This window comes from Pelobates fuscus, chromosome 6 (genome assembly GCF_036172605.1).
Source record: "Pelobates fuscus isolate aPelFus1 chromosome 6, aPelFus1.pri, whole genome shotgun sequence".
In the NCBI taxonomy this organism is placed as follows: Eukaryota; Metazoa; Chordata; class Amphibia; order Anura; family Pelobatidae; genus Pelobates; species Pelobates fuscus.
Window position 1 is genome coordinate 297,534,802 of NC_086322.1, and position 20,943 is coordinate 297,555,744.

At 43.6% G+C, this 20,943-nt stretch overlaps 1 protein-coding gene across 1 annotated transcript; it reads left to right on the forward strand.

Annotated features, from left to right (window-relative positions):
- The first annotated feature begins 405 nt into the window (after nt 1–405).
- On the forward strand, nt 406–2,495 carry BHLHE23 (basic helix-loop-helix family member e23). Its single transcript, XM_063425657.1, has 2 exons — nt 406–428; nt 467–2,495. The coding sequence occupies exon 2, from the start codon at nt 1,225–1,227 to the stop codon at nt 1,909–1,911; it is 687 nt and encodes a 228-aa protein (XP_063281727.1). The 5' UTR covers nt 406–428; nt 467–1,224; the 3' UTR covers nt 1,912–2,495.
- Nucleotides 2,496–20,943: the final 18,448 nt, after the last annotated feature.

Sequence of the window (20,943 nt, forward strand, 5' to 3'; positions counted from 1 at the left end):
CAGCTTTGAAGGTCTGGGAACTGAGACTGAGACCCAGGCAGCAGCTGTGAAATAGTTAACAATATGCAGCTTGTGTGATTGGCCAGATCTATGGAGTCCCACATGGCAGCTCAATGACATATAAAAAGCCACTGGGCAGCTACACTTAGTCTGCTCCCTCCTACTGCCAGGGTACATAGGAGAGACTGCCAGGGCACAGAGGAGAGACTGTGACTGCCAGTGTACAGAGCATGGAGACTGGCACTACCAGAGTACAGAGCAGAGACAGAGACTGAACACAGACTAAGACTGCCAGGGCACAGGGCAGAGACTGGCACTACCAGGGCACAAAGCAGAGACTGGCACTGCCAGGGCACAGAGCACAGAGTGAGACTGCCAGAGTACAGAGGAGAGACTGCCAGGGCACAGAGGAGAGACTGCGACTGCCAGTGTACACAGCATGGAGACTGGCACTTCCAGAGTACAGAGCATGGAGACTGGCACTTCCAGAGTACAGAGCAGAGACTGAGACTGCCAGGGCACAGAGCAGAGATTGAGACTGCCAGGGCACAGAGCATGGAAACTGGCACTTCCAAGGTACAGAGCAGAGATACTAAGACTGCCAGAGCACAGAGCACAGACTAAGACTGCCAGGGTACAGAGCAGAGACTGGCACTACCAGGGCACGGAGCACAGACTGAGACTGCCAGGGAATAGGGCAGAGACTGGCACTGCCAGGGCACAGAGCAGAAACTGGCACTACCAGGGCACAGACTGAGACTGCCAGCGTACAGAGCAGAGGCTGGCACTACCAGGGTACAGAGTTGAGAGACTGGCACTACCATGCTACAGAGCAGAGACTGACAAGCACTGCTAGGGTATAGAGCAGAGAGACTGAGACTGGAAGGGTGTAGAGCAGAGACTGGCATTGCCAGGGCACAGAGAAGGAGACTGAGATTGGCACTGTCAGGCACAGGAGACTGACACTACCGGGCATAGAGCAGGGAGACAGTCAGGAACACAATGGGAGACTGGCAGTGAGCAGAGTAGTCTAAGGTTGACACTGAGCACAGCAGTGCTAGCTAAGGCTGGCAGTAAGCAAGGGAGTCAGACTGAGGTTGTCAGAAGGCACAGCTAACCTACCTAAGGCTGGCAGGGGGCAGGGCAATTCTCAGAGAGGTTGGCACTGTGCAGACCCCAGGATTACAGACTGGGGCCCCCCGCACTCCTCTCTCTCATGTATCAATGAATTGCAGAGAGCAATCTGCTCACAGGGCTGCACAGGGCATGTCTGACATGAAGTCAGTGCCCAGCGATGCCTACATGTCCCTGGCACAGAGTTATGGGCAGACATTCTATGGAGCGCTCCGTGGGGCAGACAGTGTCCGAGGCTTCGCAGGGAATTCCGTCCTGGACTTTAACTCCAGGGACAGCAGTGACGACCAGACCGGGGAGGACGACGACAGCTTGGAGCCTGGTGCCAAGGGTGGCTCTCAGTATGACAATGAGGGCAAGGGGTCCGGCAAAAAGCCCAGAGAGCCCCGTTCACTCAGACTCAGCATTAATGCCCGGGAGAGGAGGAGGATGCATGACTTGAATGATGCCCTGGATGGCCTTCGCTCGGTTATTCCCTACGCCCATAGCCCATCAGTCAGGAAACTATCCAAGATTGCCACACTGCTCCTGGCCAAGAACTACATCCTCATGCAAGCCCAGGCCTTGGAGGAAATGAGGAGACTGGTGGCTTATTTAAATCAAGGTCAGACCCTCACCAGCTCTATGACAAGCTCTCTGAACAGCACCCTGGCCCCCTTTGGACAGTCCTCTGTGTACACCTATCCTGGGACCACTGTAGCCAGTACTAATGAGAAATGCACAGCATTCCCTGCGGCCCCATCCAACATCTGTAAACATTGTACAGACAAACCTTGATGGACTCTTCTGTCCTAAATTAGCACAGTCTTCATCTTCTTCTGGACTCATCTTCAACTGATTCCACAGAAATCGTCTTGTTCTTCATTATTTATGATAGCCTCTCCAGTACCAATCCAACCACCTTCCTCTTTAGGATGAAGTCCAACCACCTTCTTCTCCAGACACCAAGTCCAACCACCTTCTTCTCCAGACACCAAGTCCAACCACCTTCTTCTCCAGCACTAAATTCAACCGCCTTCATCTCCAGCACCAAATCCAACTGCCTTCATCTCCAAGTCCAACCAGCAATGTGTCCAACCAGCTTCTTCTCAGGACCAGCTCCAAGAATCTTGCTCTTCAGGACAGTCACCTTGGCCTCAGACCTGGGATTTCCAGGTATTGTCTGTTCTTAATAGTTTTTATAAGGAGCTCTTGTCAGCATAAATTCCTCAATTCCTTTCTAACTGGTACTTTAACCCATTCCCTACCTGAACTGTAAGCCATTAGTCCGTCCATGGCGTGTGACTTTCAGGAATGGAAGCCTCGTCACTGATTATTGCAGATGGTGTCCGTCTCAGTCACTCCCATGTTCTGCAGGAAATAAAAACAGGATTCTATTAAAAAAAAACAAAAAAAACACTTTGGGATATTTCTCCAATTCCTTTATTAAAACCTCACATTTTATTGAGTGTGTTGGTATGTAAAGATATATGGCGTGATATAGGACATGTGCAAACAGGTATGTATGAGTCGTGTGTGTGTGTGTGCGCGCTAATGAGTGTCACAGTAATATGTATCGTTAGAAGACTATTTCCACTGGAAGGCTATTCCAGGTATCTACTACCATTTCTATATCACGGTTAGCCTGTACTGCTCCCACTGGAAGGCTATTCCAGGTATCTACTACTATGTCGTTTTGTTGTCGTTTGCTGCCTTAGAGGGATGTTAATGTCACTCAATACAGAAACAGAACTGATCACTGGGAGTCTAAACGTACAGATTATAAATTAAAAGCCGCAAGCTCTGTTTGTGTTTTAGGGTTCACTGTTCCCTGTTCACTGTTGTTGGGGGGGGGTTATTTTTTTTTTTTTAATTCTTTATTTTTGGTGCATGTTGCGTAACACATAACATAACATTCAGAGGTGCCACTTCCATGTGGTCAAATAATAACATGTTAAACATCTGGTATGGCATTCAGTATATTTGCACATTTTGTTGAGGTGGTGCTCTGTGTGGTTATAACGGGGTGACCTATGTGTTCGTATTATACCTCCATGTCGTGTGTGTGGAGGGGGGGGGGGGGTATTTTTAATCTCATGGTAATGAGTTTATAAATCAGAAATATTTTTAAATACGGTAAGTTTGCGATATAGTAAACACTGTTTGTACATTGTGCAGCGCTACAGACTATGTTTGTAACTAGAGAATTACTAATATTTATGTAATTGGAGATGTTTGCAAGTGACAATACGTGATGGCGTTTATAAAACCTCACACGCTAACAGCGCTCTGTTACAAGCCCTGTCTGTGCTTCACTAACCTAACAGGATTCCCCTTAAATGTAACAGGAAATGTTCCTGGTAAATACGACCAATTTTCTTCACTAACCTATGAACTGACGAGAGAACACACGTTATGCTAACATAGCCGAGTTGGAGAAAGTCAGGCTTCTTCTGATTCAGCTATTGGGGTCTAAATATTGAGGCATATTTACTAAACCATGAATTGCAGTGAACTGTAATAATAAAATGTAGGTTAAAATAGCCAAGCTGTACCTGAGACTGAGTTGGGTTTTTAGTGACCGCTTTTCATTTTTCACTTCGATGCAATTCGCCATTTGGTAAATAAACCCCATAAATAAACCTGTTCACTCATGCCAGTCACCAGGGCTGACATTGATTGGCCGGATGAGTTTATACATTATAAAGAAAACCAAAGGTAACAGGCAGTTGTCCTGAAGAGCTAGCAATCTAATCTCTAGCAATATGCTGAGCTGAATACCTCCTGACTCTATTGATGTAATAGATGACAAAAAAAAACCTGAAAAAACTTACTAACAACATGTGGGAAAGGAGGAAGCTCAGATTCCAGACAATCCCCGATAATGTTCTTTCGCTATGCTGGGATTTAGAGGGAATTTTACGTTTTAGGCTATGTGACTATTTTTAAAATCTTTACTTGCCCCACAATTCCCAGTTTAGTGAATACGCCTCAATGACTATCGCAGACAATTCTGACTTTGGGGGAGGAGGGGGGTCGTTTTTCCCTTTTAAAAAGAATTAAAAGAAATTTCAATCATTAGAAAGCGGAGAACCTGATTCTACATTTAACCGTCTGACTTTTCACAAGCTGATTGTATATTGTGATAACACAAGCAGCCATTATTAAGAGACTGCTGCTTGTGGCTGCGGGGATATGTTGCTCTGTAATCCCTGGCAGTAGTGATTCCTTCCAGCGCATTAGGCGTTTCTATCATTCAACGCCTCCAGTAGAGCTGGTTTTGGAGGGGCCCGAGGCACAATCTGTCTGAGTCTATCTGTCCCAGGCTCTGGGTGGGATCACTTTACATTGTTAAACTGATTTACTGAGCTGTCTCTAGTGCTCCGCTAATTGGAACGGGAAGGGCCTCTGTCCCAGACCTGTCTCTAGTATTTATCCATTAATCGAGACATTAAAACGACATTCGCTCTTTCTTAAAGAAAATGCGTGTTTTATAGAATGAGACACTCTAACCATTGCTGCTTACTGATTGGTAGAGAGCTGGCACCTCTCACGGGGCGCACACATTTTATAATCCCCAATATCCAGTGATTATTATCATCAGATCCCATCAAATACTCCAAAAATAGCACATTAGCAGTGATAGTATTTATTTTAGTAGTAATTGTAGTATTACTAATATTTTATTATTAATACTATCATTAATTATTTTATTGATATTATCTTAATATTACTATAAGAAGTATTTTATTACTAGTATTATGTATTTCATTATTTGTCGTGATATCATCATTAATGGACAGGAATTGTTTCCTGTATGATTACTGCCCATTAATAACCATTAACGACATTTATAAACAAAAGCAGATGGATAACCTAGTTTAAAATCTACAGGAAGATTGATAATTACACAAACGGTGATATTCAGTATATCTGGAAAATAAGGCAAATTGGCAGATTTATAATCTTTATCTATAAACGTTAATTATATACATTATATAACACAATCTGCTCTTACCATATACATTATATACATTACCGATATACATTATAGACATTACCGATATACATTATAGACATTACCGATATACATTATATACATTACCGATATACATTATATACATAACAGGGTTGATGTTCCAGGAGGGATAAGACAAATGGCAAATGATTTAGGTAAACTAGAAAAATGATCAGAGTTGTGGCAGCTGACATTAATTGTGGATAAGTGCAAGATAATGCATCTTGGACGTAAAAACCCAAGGGCAGAGTACAGAATATTTGATAGAGTCCTAACCTCAACATCTGAGGAAAGGGATTTAGGGGTGATTATTTCTGATGACTTAAAGGTAGGCAGACAATGTAATAGAGCAGCAGGAAATGCTAGCAGAATGCTTGGTTGTATAGGGAGAGGTATTGGCAGTAGAAAGAGAGAAGTGCTCATGCCATTGTACAGAACACTGGTGAGACCTCACTTGGAGTACTGTACACAGTACTGGAGACCGTATCTTCAGAAGGATATTGATACCTTAGAGAGAGTTCGGAGAAGGGCTACTAAACTGGTTCATGGATTGCAGGATAAAACTTACCAGGAAAGGTTAAAGGATCTTAACATGTATAGCTTGGAGGAAAGACGAGACGGGGGGATATGATAGAAACATATAAATACATCAAGGGAATCAACACAGTAAAGGAGGAGACTATATTTAAAAGAAGAAAAACTACCACAACAAGAGGACATAGTCTTAAATTAGAGGGACAAAGGTTTAAAAATAATATCAGGAAGTATTACTTTTCTGAGAGAGTAGTGGATGCATGGAATAGCCTTCCAGCTGTGAAGAGTTGTTTAAGCATGCGTGGGATAGGCATAAGGCTACCCTAGCTATAAGATAAGGCCAGGGATTAATGAAAGTATTTAGAAAATTGGGCAGACTAGATTGGCTGAACGGTTCTTATCTGCCGTCACATTCTACGTTTCTATTACCTACATACATTATATATAGATAACCGATATACTTTATTTAACACGATTCACAATTATTGTATACATTGCCAATATACATTGTATAACACAATCCGACCTTAATATATGCATTATATAACACAATCCGACCTTAATATATGCATTATATAACACAATCCGATCTTAGTATATACATTGTATAACAAAATCTGCCCTTACTATATACATTGTATAACACAATCCGCCCTTACTATATACATTATATAACACAATCCACCCTTACTATATACATTGTATAACACAATCCGCCCTTACTATATACATTATATAACACAATCCACCCTTACTATATACATTGTATAACACAATCCGCCCTTACTATATACATTATATAACACAATCCACCCTTACTATATACATCGTATAACACAATCCGCCCTTACTATATACATTATATAACACAATCCGCCCTTACTATATACATTGTATAACACAATCCGCCCTTACTATATACATTGTATAACACAATCCGCCCTTACTATATACATTGTATAACACAATCCGCCCTTACTATATACATTGTATAACACAATCCGCCCTTACTATATACATTGTATAACACAATCCGCCCTTACTATATACATTGTATAACACAATCCGCCCTTACTATATACATTGTATAACACAATCCGCCCTTACTATATACATTATATAACACAATCCGCCCTTACTATATACATTATATAACACAATCCGCCCTTACTATATACATTGTATAACACAATCCGCCCTTACTATATACATTATATAACACAATCCGCCCTTACTATATACATTGTATAACACAATCCGCCCTTACTATATACATTGTATAACACAATCCGCCCTTACTATATACATTGTATAACACAATCCGCCCTTACTATATACATTGTATAACACAATCCCCTCTTACTATATACATTGTATAACATGAACCGTCCTTAGTTTATACATTATATAACACAATCCGCCCTTACTATATACATTGTATAACACAATCCGCCCTTACTATATACATTATATAACACAATCCGCCCTTACTATATACATTGTATAACACAATCCACCCTTACTATATACATTGTATAAGACAATCCGCTCTTACTATATACATTGTATAACATGAACCGTCCTTAGTTTATACATTATATAACACAATCCCCTCTTACTATATACATTATCTAATACGATCTGCTGGTTGCTTTTATAGCTGGTGTTAACTCATTGGCAGGAGTGTCTGGCGACTGGTACGTGAGGGACCAAGTACATTTTCTAACTTGGAGGGTTTCATGGTGTTCCTGGCAGTGTAATCACTACAGGAGGGTGTAGTGGTTATGGTGCTTGGAGTGCTGCTTTGAACCAAACCCACCAAAGGTAACCCGAAAATTGTCCCTATATGCAATTACCTTTTAAGAGCTCTTTAGAGAACAGTGACCTCTTTAAAATGAAATTAGAATTGTACGATCTCCGAGCAGACTACAGGAATCATTCCTAATAATGCATACACTTTCATATAACCGGCTGTTTGGTAGTATACTCCCAGCTCACTATAAGACACCAATATCTATTAATCCGCTCCCATTGCACCATGGCCGAGCGGGGTTATGCACTTCTTAATCAAAACTTGTTAAATTGTCAGTATTCGGCCCAGGCCTGGGATTATAGCAAATCATAGCGCGCGGTAATAGCCACAAATTTCCATAATTGGAATCTTTGTCGGGCAGCTTATCCGCAGCTTTGGGAAAGTTTTGTGTCTGGATGCACCAATCACACGGTACACAGGAAGCTGGCCAGTCCAGTAATTACAGATATTGCTTAGAGTTTATGGAATTACACAGCAGCTTTATCCCCGCTGTATTGTCTGTGGGATTAAAACACACTTTGTATCCGCTGCCTGTGTGTCTCTGGAAGGTTTAAACCACTGAAAGATTTCATTGCTAACGAACTAAAGTGCTCGCTGGAGATTTGCCATATGGGCTGTGATGGTATAGCGATGCTAAAGGCTGCCATCAGATATCAGAGGGCAGTTTACAAAACAATTTTAAAAGGACCTGCTGACACACACTCCCAGGTATACACACAGATACAAACTCACAGACACACAATCCCGGCATTCACACAGATACAAACTCACAGACACACAATCCCAGCATTCACACAGATACAAACTCACAGACACACAATCCCAGGCATGCATACAGATACAAACTCACAGACACACAATCCCGGCATTCACACAGATACAAACTCACAGACACACAATCCCAGCATTCACACAGATACAAACTCACAGACACACAATCCCAGGCATGCATACAGATACAAACTCACAGACACACAATCCCGGCATTCACACAGATACAAACTCACAGACACACAATCCCGGCATTCACACAGATACAAACTCACAGACACACAATCCCGGCATTCACACAGATACAAACTCACAGACACACAATCTCGGCATGCACACAGATACAAACTCACAGACACACAATCCTGGCATGCACACAGATACAAACTCACAGACACACAATCCCAGGCATGGGCACAGATACAAACTAACAGACACACACTCCTGGCATGCACACAGATACAAACTCACAGACACACAATCCCAGCTTTCACACAGATACAAACTCACAGACACACAATCCCAGCATTCACACAGATACAAACTCACAGACACACAATCCCAGGCATGCATACATATACAAACTCACAGACACACAATCCCGGCATTCACACAGATACAAACTCACAGACACACAATCCCGGCATTCACACAGATACAAACTCACAGACACACAATCCCGGCATTCACACAGATACAAACTCACAGACACACAATCTCGGCATGCACACAGATACAAACTCACAGACACACAATCCTGGCATGCACACAGATACAAACTCACAGACACACAATCCCAGGCATGGGCACAGATACAAACTAACAGACACACACTCCTGGCATGCACACAGATACAAACTCACAGACACACACTCCTGGCATGCACACAGATACAAACTCACAGACACACACTCCCAGGCATGGACACAGATACAAACTCACAGACACACACTCCTGGCATGCACACAGATACAAACTCACAGACACACAATCCCAGGCATGGACACAGATACAAACTCACAGACCCATAAATCCTGGCATGCACACAGATACAAACACCCGTACACACAGATACAAACTCACAGACACACAATACCAGGCATGCACACAGATACAAACTCACAGACACACACTCCCAGGAATGCAGACAGATGCAAACTCACAGACACACTCACAGACATGCACACAGATACAGATTCACAGACAAACAATCCCAGGCATACACACAGATACAAACTCACAGACACACAATCCCAGACATGTACACAGATAAAAACTTGCAGACACAAGCTTCCAGGTATGCCTACAGAAACACACACTCTCAGGCTTGCACACATATACAAACTCATACACACACACTCCCAGCAGACACATGCAAACTCACAGACACACTCCTAGACATGCAGACAGATGCAAACTCACAGACACACACTTCTAGACATGCACACAGATACAAACTCACAGACACACACTACCAGGCATTCACACAGATACAAACTCACAGACACACAATTCCAGGCATGCACACAGATACAAGCACATACACGAACACACACACTCCGAAGAATTCAGATAGATGCAAGCTCACAGAAAAACACTCCTAGACATGCACACAGATAAAAACTCACAGACACAAAATGCCAGGCATGTACACACTTAAAAAAAAAACTTGCAGACACACACTTCCAGGTACGCAGTGGCGTACACACAATCCATGGAGCCCGGTGCGAAACTGATCCGTGGGCCCCCCATCCCCTCTCTCCCCCAATCCATGCCCCCCATCCCTCCTGAAACATACATACACACACGCACACAAACATACACACAGACAGACACACACACATACATACACCCCTCAACAGACACATACATACAGACAGACACACACATATATACACACAGACAGACACATACATACACACACATAGAGACACAGAGATAGACACATACAGAGAGACACATACAGAGATACAGACACATACATAGACACACACACATACATATGGGGCCCCATGGATTGTGTATACGCCACTGCATACATAGACACACACACATAAATACATAGACACACACACATACATACAGAGACACACACAAATACATACAGAGAGACACAGACACACATACATAGACACACACACATACATACGGGGCCCCATGGATTGTGTGTATGCCACTGCATACAGAGACACACACACATGCAGACACACAAATACATACAGAGAGACACAAATAAATACGGAGAGACACACGAATACATACAGACACACAAACAGAGAGACACACACATACAGAGAGACACAGACACATACAGAGACACACACACATACAGAGACACACACACACAGAGACACAGACACACATACAGAGACACAGACACACACACATATAGAAAATGTTTCCTACCTTGTGACTTTCCCTGGGGTCCAGTGGGGGCTCAGCCTGATGTGAGTCAGAGTTCCCACTCTGACTCCCTCCTCATCCTTCCTCCCGCGCGGGCTCTGATAGCTGGGAGGAGTGACGTGCAGTCACTTCCTCCCAGCAGTGATGTAATCACAGGGGGCACGGTCGCGCTGTTAAAGCGCCCAGCGCTGACCGGGCCCCCTGAAAATCCATATCCATCGGGTGGCACTGACAGCATGGGCCACCCGATGGACCCCTTAACATGCAGCCCGGGGCCGCAAAACGTGGCAACTGGAACCCGGTCGCAGGGGCCTGCAGGGCGGCCAAGCCCCCTGGAGTGCCGGACCCAGTCGCAGCTGCGACCCCTGCGACTGCGGTATGTACGCCGCTGCAGGTACGCCTACAGATAACAAAAACCTCACAAACACACACAGATACAAACTCACAGATACACAATACCAGGAATGCACACAGATACAAACTCACAGACACACATTACCAGGCATGCACACAGATACAAACTCACAGACACACATTACCAGGCATGCACACAGATACAAACTCACAAACACACAATCCCAGGCATGCACACAGATACAAACACATAAGAGACAAAGATCAAGTGCACACACAAAAAATAGTTTACATTTTACAAATACAAAAAGAGAAGTCCTGCGCTTAGTCCCATTACTGCTGGGCCAGCAGCAACGACTACAATACACATCAGCCCCAATATATAGTAAAAACCAAAGAAAAGAAAATGTTACTTGCGCTTTCTCCTTAATCCCTATGTATATTTAGACAAATGGAGGTCATTTAGTTGCTCCAATGGCCATTGGAGGGAATGCCCGCCTGCCAACGTCAAGGCAGACCCCCCTAAGCGGGTCCTAACACTGACCCTTCAGCCTGCTTCCTTGAGCTTCTGGCAAAGATATCTCTAATGAGACAGAAAGGGGTATTTTTTATATACACCCCTATACTTATTAACCCTTAATAGGGAACACATGGGATGGGCAGCAGCATTGTAACCAGGCTGTGTTATACAAAGTAAATACAAATACAAAAAGAGAAGTCCTGCGCTTAGTCCCATTACTGCTGGGCCAGCAGCAACGACTACAATACACATCAGCCCCAATATATAGTAAAAACCAAAGAAAAGAAAATGTTACTTGCACTTTCTCCTTAATCCCTATGTATATTTAGACAAATGGAGGTCATTTAGTTGCTCCAATGGCCATTGGAGGGAATGCCCGCCTGCTACTTAAAATCCCCTGTCTGAACAAATATGGGGATTTGGTTTACAGCACGTGGCTTTATTGTGTTAAGCCCATCACTACTTCACAGTACCCCAATATCGGTGGGTCCCACACTACTATTAACATGGAAGATCAACATGCTAGCTACAGTATTTACTGTTTAAACCCATAGTGGATGAGTGGGGTGCTCCGCCTAACAGGAATCTGGCCTGGTTTCCACATCTACATAGAAAAAAGAGGAATTGGGGGTACACCTGGAACATGCATTTCTCAGTAGTGGTGCTGCCAAAAAGACAAACAATTTATGCGAAATGCAGATTAGGGAACAGTGCACACACAAAAAATAAATAACTACAATTACAATATTTTTACCTACACACACACTCCCAGTCACGCACACAGATACAAACGCAGACACACATTCTAAGGTTCGCACACAGATGCAAACGCAGACACACATTCTCAGGCTCGCACACAGATTCAAACTTAGACACACTCTCAGGCACACACACAGAGACAAACTCAGACACACACTTCCAGGCACGCACACAGATACAAACGCAGACACACACTCTCAGGCTCGCACACAGACTCCAACTTAGACACACTCACAGGCACACGCACAGATACAAACTCGGACACACAGGCATGAACACAGGAACAAACTCAGACAAACACTACCAGTCATGCACACAGATACACACTCAGACACACACTCCGAGGCATGCACACAGAAACAAACTCAAACAAAAACAACCCAGGCACGCACACAGATACACACTCAGACACACACTCCCAGGCACGCACACAGATACACACTCAGACACACACTCCCAGGCACGCACACAGATACACACACTCTGTGCACGTGACATAGAATTGGCTGCCCCGAGCTGCTCCAACACTCAGTGACATAGAACCCGCTGTTGTAATCTGTGCTAACACTCATTATTCTGATTATTACTAACTCCTGACCTGACTGTACTGTAACATTACTGTCTAATACAAGATTTTTTTTTATTTATTTATTGTTAATTTGCACAAACAAGTATCTGACTACTGGTCACTGTGTTTCTTGTAGTCAGTGTATCTGACAACATTGATTGAAGACATGATGTCGTGTACAGACGTACAGCAAACACTGCCTGAACGACAAAAAGGATGAAATTAAAACGAATTACTGCAACAGCATTAAAAATAAACCTGTTCTGTAATCCAAGGTTTGCAGACGCAGTCCTCGAGGTATACCACCAGTAAATGATTTACGCAATGTACAATTCCGTTCAGAATCTGGACCACTAGTGCGAAGTTGTCATGGTTATAAATCTCACATTTAATAGTACTGATTTATGGTTCAATTTAATATATTTGAAAACACTTTTCAAATGATTTAATATTTTGAAATATATATATATTTTTTATATTTTAATATTTTGAAAAAATCATTTGAAAAGTTTACCCAAAAATATTAAATCAAGGCCATAATGAGTTATGTCATTACCAGGAGTGAGAGTAACTTGCGTCAATCCGCATCATCACTATCATACTATAATCAGATGATATTATGATTACATTGACTTTACATGCTTTTTGTTCAGCACATTCACAATATGTTTAGTTTGGTGGTAGTTTCGTGCACACGTTGTTCTCTCTAGTTTACATTTTTGTGCTCTCATCAATCTTTATCAGAAGTGAAATTGCTCCAAAAAGTGCATTTTATCCTTTTCCATCTCCCATTAGCAGCAGATAAAAAAAAAGTTATTTTTGTAGAAAGGATTTAATTTCAGTAAATCTGAAGACCGACACAGTTTGACATTGAGATGAATTATTTTCGTTGTAAGGCACCTTGTAATCACATGCTCGAGGCCTGCCAGCTCCTCTCAGTTGGGGAAACTCGGAGAATACTGAACCAAGAGAGATACAAGGACCCGATGTCACAGTAACACAGCCAGGAAGCTCGTGGAGACGGCAAGCAGAAAGGCAGCTAATCCCGTCACCCAGAATTCAATTCAGTAAAATTACCAGGTCTCTAGGTATAAGGGCCCAACGTATGAACGTATGCCACAGCGCTGGAGAAAGGGCTGAGGTCATAGTGTGTTTATCTGGACAGTTACATTTAAAAAAATATTAGGGCCCTGAACATAAGAGCTTGCAATCTAACTTGGTATGTTTGATTGGCTGCCTATAAAACAATTAGGAAACAAAACTGTGTTTATTTCTAAATGTATCAATAAGTAAGAAGGTTCAACGCTCACACATTGGCGCCTGCGCTGCATATAACAAGACTCCCGCCAGCACTCCAGCCATTAAAATCAATCTGATCATCATTTTGGCGTTTTATTACAGATACTCTACAAGGAACGTCCCATCTGGTTTCTGGCGTTAATATCATAATGGGAAAAACTTGCACTTGTTGTGCAAAGACAAAAATATAAGCTTGTGGTCAATAATAGCATTAGAGCGTGCGCGATGATTAACATTAACAAAATACAAAAACCATTCACAATCACAATCTATTACACACAGTATACACAGATTATAAATGCACAGTATACACACACCCGGTATACACACACAGGGCTCACAGTATACTCACACACAGTATACACAGATTATAAATGCACAGTATACTCACACAGGACTCACAGTATACGCACACAGGGTATACACAGATTATAAATGCACAGTATACACACAACACACACCCGGTATACACACACACAGGGCTCACAGTATACTCACACACAGTATACACAGATTATAAATGCACAGTATACACCCACCACACACCCGGTATATACACACACAGGACACACAGTATACACAGATTATAAATGCACAGTATACACACAACACACACCCGGTATATACACACAGTGACAGGACTCACAGTATACACAGATTATAAATGCACAGTATCCACACACACAACACACACCTGGTATACACACACAGTACACACATAGGATGCACAGTATACTTACACAGTACACACACATTATAAATGCCCAGTATACACACACCACACACAGACAGTATACATAGAGACTGCATACACAGTATAAACACAGACAATATATACGCACACAGGACGCACAGTATACTCACAAAAAGTATACTCACACTATAAATGCCCAGTATACACACAGACAGTATATACACACAGGGCACAAAGTATACTCACACAGTATACACATATCTTAAATCCACAGTACTGTATACACATATTATAAATGCTCAGTATGCACACAGACAGGATACACACAGACTGCACAGACAGTATACACACACAGGACTCACAGTATACTCACACACGGTACACACATATTGTAAATGCACAGTATACACGCATCACACACAGTACACTCACAGACAGTATACACACAGGACACACAGTACACACATTATAAAATGCACTGTATACACACATCACACAGAACACTCATAGACAGTATACATTCACATAGTATAAACAGGCAGTATACACACACATACAGCACACACAGACATTATACACCGACAGTATACACACACAGTACAAACACTGTATACACACAAAGCTTTGCTGCCTGCAGACAGTATACACACAGACAGTACGCGTGTACACAAAGCTTTGCTGCCTGCAGATAGTATACACACAATACACACAGTACACACAGACTGTACGCATGCACACAAAGGTTTTCTGCCTGCAGACAGTATACACACACAATAGACACAGTAAGCATGCACACGTAGCTTTGCCTGCAGACAGTAAGAGCAGAGCAGGTTTCTCTCCAATAATTCAATGTGTAGTGACTGTGACCTCCCCTGTCTCTCTCTATCTCTGTCTCTCTCTCTCTCTGCATTTATTTCTGTTTTAGGAATAGACTCTCCGGGTGCAGATCATTCCGAGAGCCAGCAGCCACTGACACCTTGAATCCCTTCACCCAACATGCATCTCTTCCCCTCTCAGTCTGTCTCTTCCCCTCTCCGTCTCTCTCTTCCCTTATCTGTCTCTTCCTCTCTGTGTCTGTCTCTTCCTCTCTCTATATTTCTCTTCCCCTTTCTGTGTGTCTCTTCCCCTCTGTTTATGTCTGTTCCTTTTTTTCTGTCTGTCTCTTCCTCTCATTCTGTCTGTCTTTTCCCATGTCTGTCTCTCTCTTCCTCTCTTTCTGTCAGCCTCTTCCTCTGTCTGTCTCTACCTCTGAGTCTCTCTCACACTCTCTCTCTCTTCCTCCCTGTCTTTAACACTCTCTATTTCCCGTTATCTCTCTTCTTTTTCTCTCTCACTACTTGTCTCTCTATTTCTCCCCACCCCCCTCCCCCCCATATCTATTGGGGTAGGAGAGGGGTACAGTGCTCGGTAGATAGGAATGGGGTGGGTATATAGAAATAATGCAGGGGAATATTTTGATGAGGTATTGGGGGGTTTATGAGAAACTCCCGCCAGAAAGGATAATCCTCGTTTCCTGGTTAAAAGAGGGTGTGAGTTCCCAAATAAACAACACGGGTTTCTCCCTCGTTCCCAGTTGTAATATGTATTTTATCACCTGATTGCCAATAATAGGAGAACATACTCCCTACTCATGTATGCTGTGGTATCTGGATGTGAATATAAAGTCATGCCGTGTGGCTACCCAGTGCCGCCATGCTAGATCTGAGAGCTGTGCGCTAATTACAGAGTTGGGAAGATCGGCGCGGCCATGGCTGTTAATGTAGAGTGATTTCACTGTAATTGACTGTTAATAGGGCTGGTTTACAGAGCTATCTGCTTGGCACGGACACACTGAAAGCTCAATCATTAGGGGGTGACAAGCCCTTCCCCCCCCAGCCAAATCTTCCATTTAATTAATATAACATTGGGCATTTTCAGTGATGGACGAGGAGACTGATGAAGGTATTTCAAGGACACATTATTCATTAGCCGACTTCATTAGCAGCGTTGGGATACGAGATGGAAGGGTAGGTGGGACCTGGGCAACTCCAAATCCCTCTCATAGTTATTCACTAAAGTGTGAAGTGTCTGGATTTCCAAGATAATACAGTTCGCAATACGTCTGTTTTGGCCTAAAAATGTGAAATTCATTCTGAATTCCTTACAATTTACACTTTTATAAATAACCGTAAGCCGCTAGGGCGATTTATCCGTTCGTTGCGGAGTGACCAATGGGATGCACCTGCTGGTACTGCTCCACGTTTAGTACATTGCAGCCATTTTCACCTCACTTTGATAAATCTCCATTCATTGTGTTGGCACAGCCCAAGGTCTCCTTACTAAACCCAAACCACGGCTTTGACCCCCGTCCTGCCTTTAGAAATCTCTGCTCGGGCAGTTCTGTCCGTCCTGTTAGTCTCGTTGCCTTTTTAGTCGTCAATTTGTGCCATCTCAACTGACAGGCTGCCATGCTATCAGATACTTTCCACCCCTACATTCGGGCCGCTCTGCCATGCTGTCAGATACCTTCCCCCCTACATTCGGGCCGCTCTGCCATGCTGTCGCATACTTTCCACCCCTTTATTCGGCCCGCGCTGCCATGCTGTCGGATACTTTCCACCCCTTTATTCGGGCCGCTCTGCCATGCTGTCGGATACTTTCCACCCCTTTATTCGGGCCACGCTGCCATGCTGTCGGATACTTTCCACCCCTTTATTCGGGCCGTGCTGCCATGCTGTCGGATACTTTCCACCCCTCCATTCAGGCTGCTCTGCCATGCTGTCGCATACTTTCCACCCCTCTATTCGGGCCGCGCTGCCATGCTGTCGGATACTTTCCACCCCTTTATTCGGGCCGCTCTGCCATGCTGTCGGATACTTTCCACCCCTTTATTCGGGCCGCTCTGCCATGCTGTCGGATACTTTCCACCCCTCTATTCGGGCCGCGCTGCCATGCTGTTGAATACTTTTCCCCCCCTCCATTCAGGCCGCGCTGCCATGCTGTCGGATACTTTCCACCCCTTTATTCGGGCCGCTCTGCCATGCTGTTGGATACTTTCCACCCCTCTATTCGGGCCGCGCTGCCATGCTGTCGGATACTTTCCACCCCTTTATTCAGGCCGCGCTGCCATGCTGTCGGATACTTTCCACCCCTTTATTCGGGCCGCTCTGCCATGCTGTTGGATACTTTCCACCCCTCTATTCGGGCCGCGCTGCCATGCTGTCGAATACTTTTCCCCCCTCCATTCGGGTTGCTCTGCCATGCTGTCGGATACTTTCCACCCCTTTATTCGGGCCGCGCTGCCATGCTGTCGGATACTTTCCACCCCTCTATTCGGGCCGCGCTGCCATGCTGTCGCATACTTTTCCCCCCCTCCATTCAGGCCGCTCTGCCATGCTGTCGGATACTTTCCACCCCTCCATTCGGCCACTCTGCCATCCTATCGAATACTTTACACCCCTCCATTCGGGCCACTCTGCCACGCTGTCGGATACTTTCCACCCCTCTATTCGGGCCGCTCTGCCACGCTGTCGGATACTTTCCACCCCTCCATTCAGACTCTGTCTGTGTTTAACCCCTTAAGGACCAAACTTCTGGAATAAAAGGGAATCATGACATGTCACACATGTCATGTGTCCTTAAGAGATTTTAAAGAGCTCTTCGGGTTACGTCCTAAAGCAGTATATTCTGAACTCTGTTTCCTATAATGCTCAGCCAGCCTTGCAATGCAGTAATAATACCCTAGTAACATAGTAACATCCAGGGTTTATTCACTAAAATTGGATTTATGTAAAATTAACAAAAAACATGACAAATGTTAGGTTATAATAGCTGAGCCAGAAAAATAGCTGAATTATAGATTTTCCAGATCTGGAGAGATTTTCCGTCAGTTGTCCACAATGACAGGTTTAGTGACTGATAACATGTTGGCCCTGTAATTCTGTAACCAGCATTCAGACTCTGGCTGATCCAATCCCCCTGTGCCGGAACCCCCAACCCCGTCATAGACTCCAACTCCCATTGAGATAGTCAACCACACAAAGAGTCACGTTACTTATTCCTCCGATTAACCCTTCAATCCAGAGCCTGCAGACACCATTCATTATTTGCAGATTGGAAAGGGTTAATGTTGATGTTGCTGCACTAGGTGAGTCCTTTGGGATCAATAATCTCCCTTTCTAATCTTACTGCGAGGGGGGGTGGGGGGTGGCGGGGGCATTCCGGATTAATTTTATAGAATTCTGACCCCATGTCAATCTTAGTCATGTTCGTCTGGATGGGATTTAATAACAGGACCCCCAGAACAGATTAATCCGGAATCACTGAGCAGATTCAGACATGAATTTAACATATTAATTCTGTAGATGGAGGGCGGCAGCTGGTTTCATTATGAATATTGCGGTTAATCTGTCCTCCCCGGCCATTAAATATATTAAAAGTGAGCAAAACACGAGTTACACGCCGTGTCCCGGGGAGGTCACAGGTCGTAACGCAAACTGATGGCAGCAACTCCATTTTAGCTCCTTCACCGTGTGTCCCTAGTCTGTATCTATGTGTGTATGAGTGGATTACAGAGCTCCATAGCATCACAGAGCTCCACAGTAATCTCACAGTAATATCCAGTGTAGGAGTAAATCACAGAGCTCCACAGCAATAAATATCACAGTAATACCCAGTGTGTAGGAGTAAATCACAGAGCTCCACAGCAATAAATCTCACAGTAATACCCAGTGTGTAGGAGTAAATCACAGAGCTCCACAGCGATAAAACTCAGTAATACCCAGTGTGTAGGAGTAAATCACAGAGCTCCACAGCGATAAAACTCACAGTAATACCCAGTGTAGGAGTAAATCACAGAGCTCCACAGCAATAAATCTCACAGTAATACCCAGTGTAGGAGTAAATCACAGAGCTCCACAGCAATAAATCTCACAGTAATACCCAGTGTGTAGGAGTAAATCACAGAGCTCCACAGCGATAAAACTCACAGTAATACCCAGTGTGTAGGAGTAAATCACAGAGCTCCACAGCAATACATCTCACAGTAATACCCAGTGTGTAGGAGTAAATCACAGAGCTCAACAGCAATAAATCTCACAGTAATACCCAGTGTAGGAGTAAATCACAGAGCTCCACAGCAATAAATCTCACAGTAATACCCAGTGTAGGAGTAAATCACAGAACTCCACAGCAATAAATCTCACAGTAATACCCAGTGTGTAGGAGTAAATCACAGAGCTCCACAGCAATAAATCTCACAGTAATACCCAGTGTGTAGGAGTAAATCACAGAGCTCCACAGCGATAAAACTCACAGTAATGTGCAGTATGCAGGGGTGTATCACAGAGCTCCACAGTAATTAAATTCACAGCAATGTGCAGTGCATCACAGAGCTCCAAAGTAATAAAACTCACAGTAATGTGCAGTGTATCGCAGAGCTCCACAGAAATAAAACTCACAGCAATGTGCAGTGTATCACAGAGCTCCACAGCGATAAAACTCACAGTAATGTCCAGTGTGTAAGGGTGTATCGCAGAGCTCTACTGCGATAAAACTCACAGTAATGTGCAATATACAGGGGTGTTTTACAGAGCTCCACAGTAATAAAACTCACAGCAATGTGCAGTGTATCACAGAGCTCCACAGTAATAAAACTCACAGTAATGTGAAGTGTATCGCAGAGCTCCACAGAAATAAAACTCACAGTAATGTGCAGTGTATCGCAGAGCTCCACAGTAATAAAACTCACAGTAATGTGCAGTGTATCGCAGAGCTCCACAGTAATAAAACTCACAGCAATGTGCAGTGTATCACAGAGCTCCACAATAATAAAACTCACTGCAATGTGCAGTGTATCACAGAGCTCGACAGTAATACAATTTACAGTAATGTGCAGTGTATCACAGAGCTCCATAGTAATAAAACTCACAGTAATGTACAGTGTGTAGGAGTGAATCACAGAGCTTCATAGACATAAAGCCAACAGCATTAAATTGCAATAGATCTGTTTATGATAATATGATGATGTCAGGAATATATTTGTTTAAATAAAACAACAATATAACTCCAAACAATAAAAAAAACTGTACACTGATCAGCCACAACATTAAAACCACGT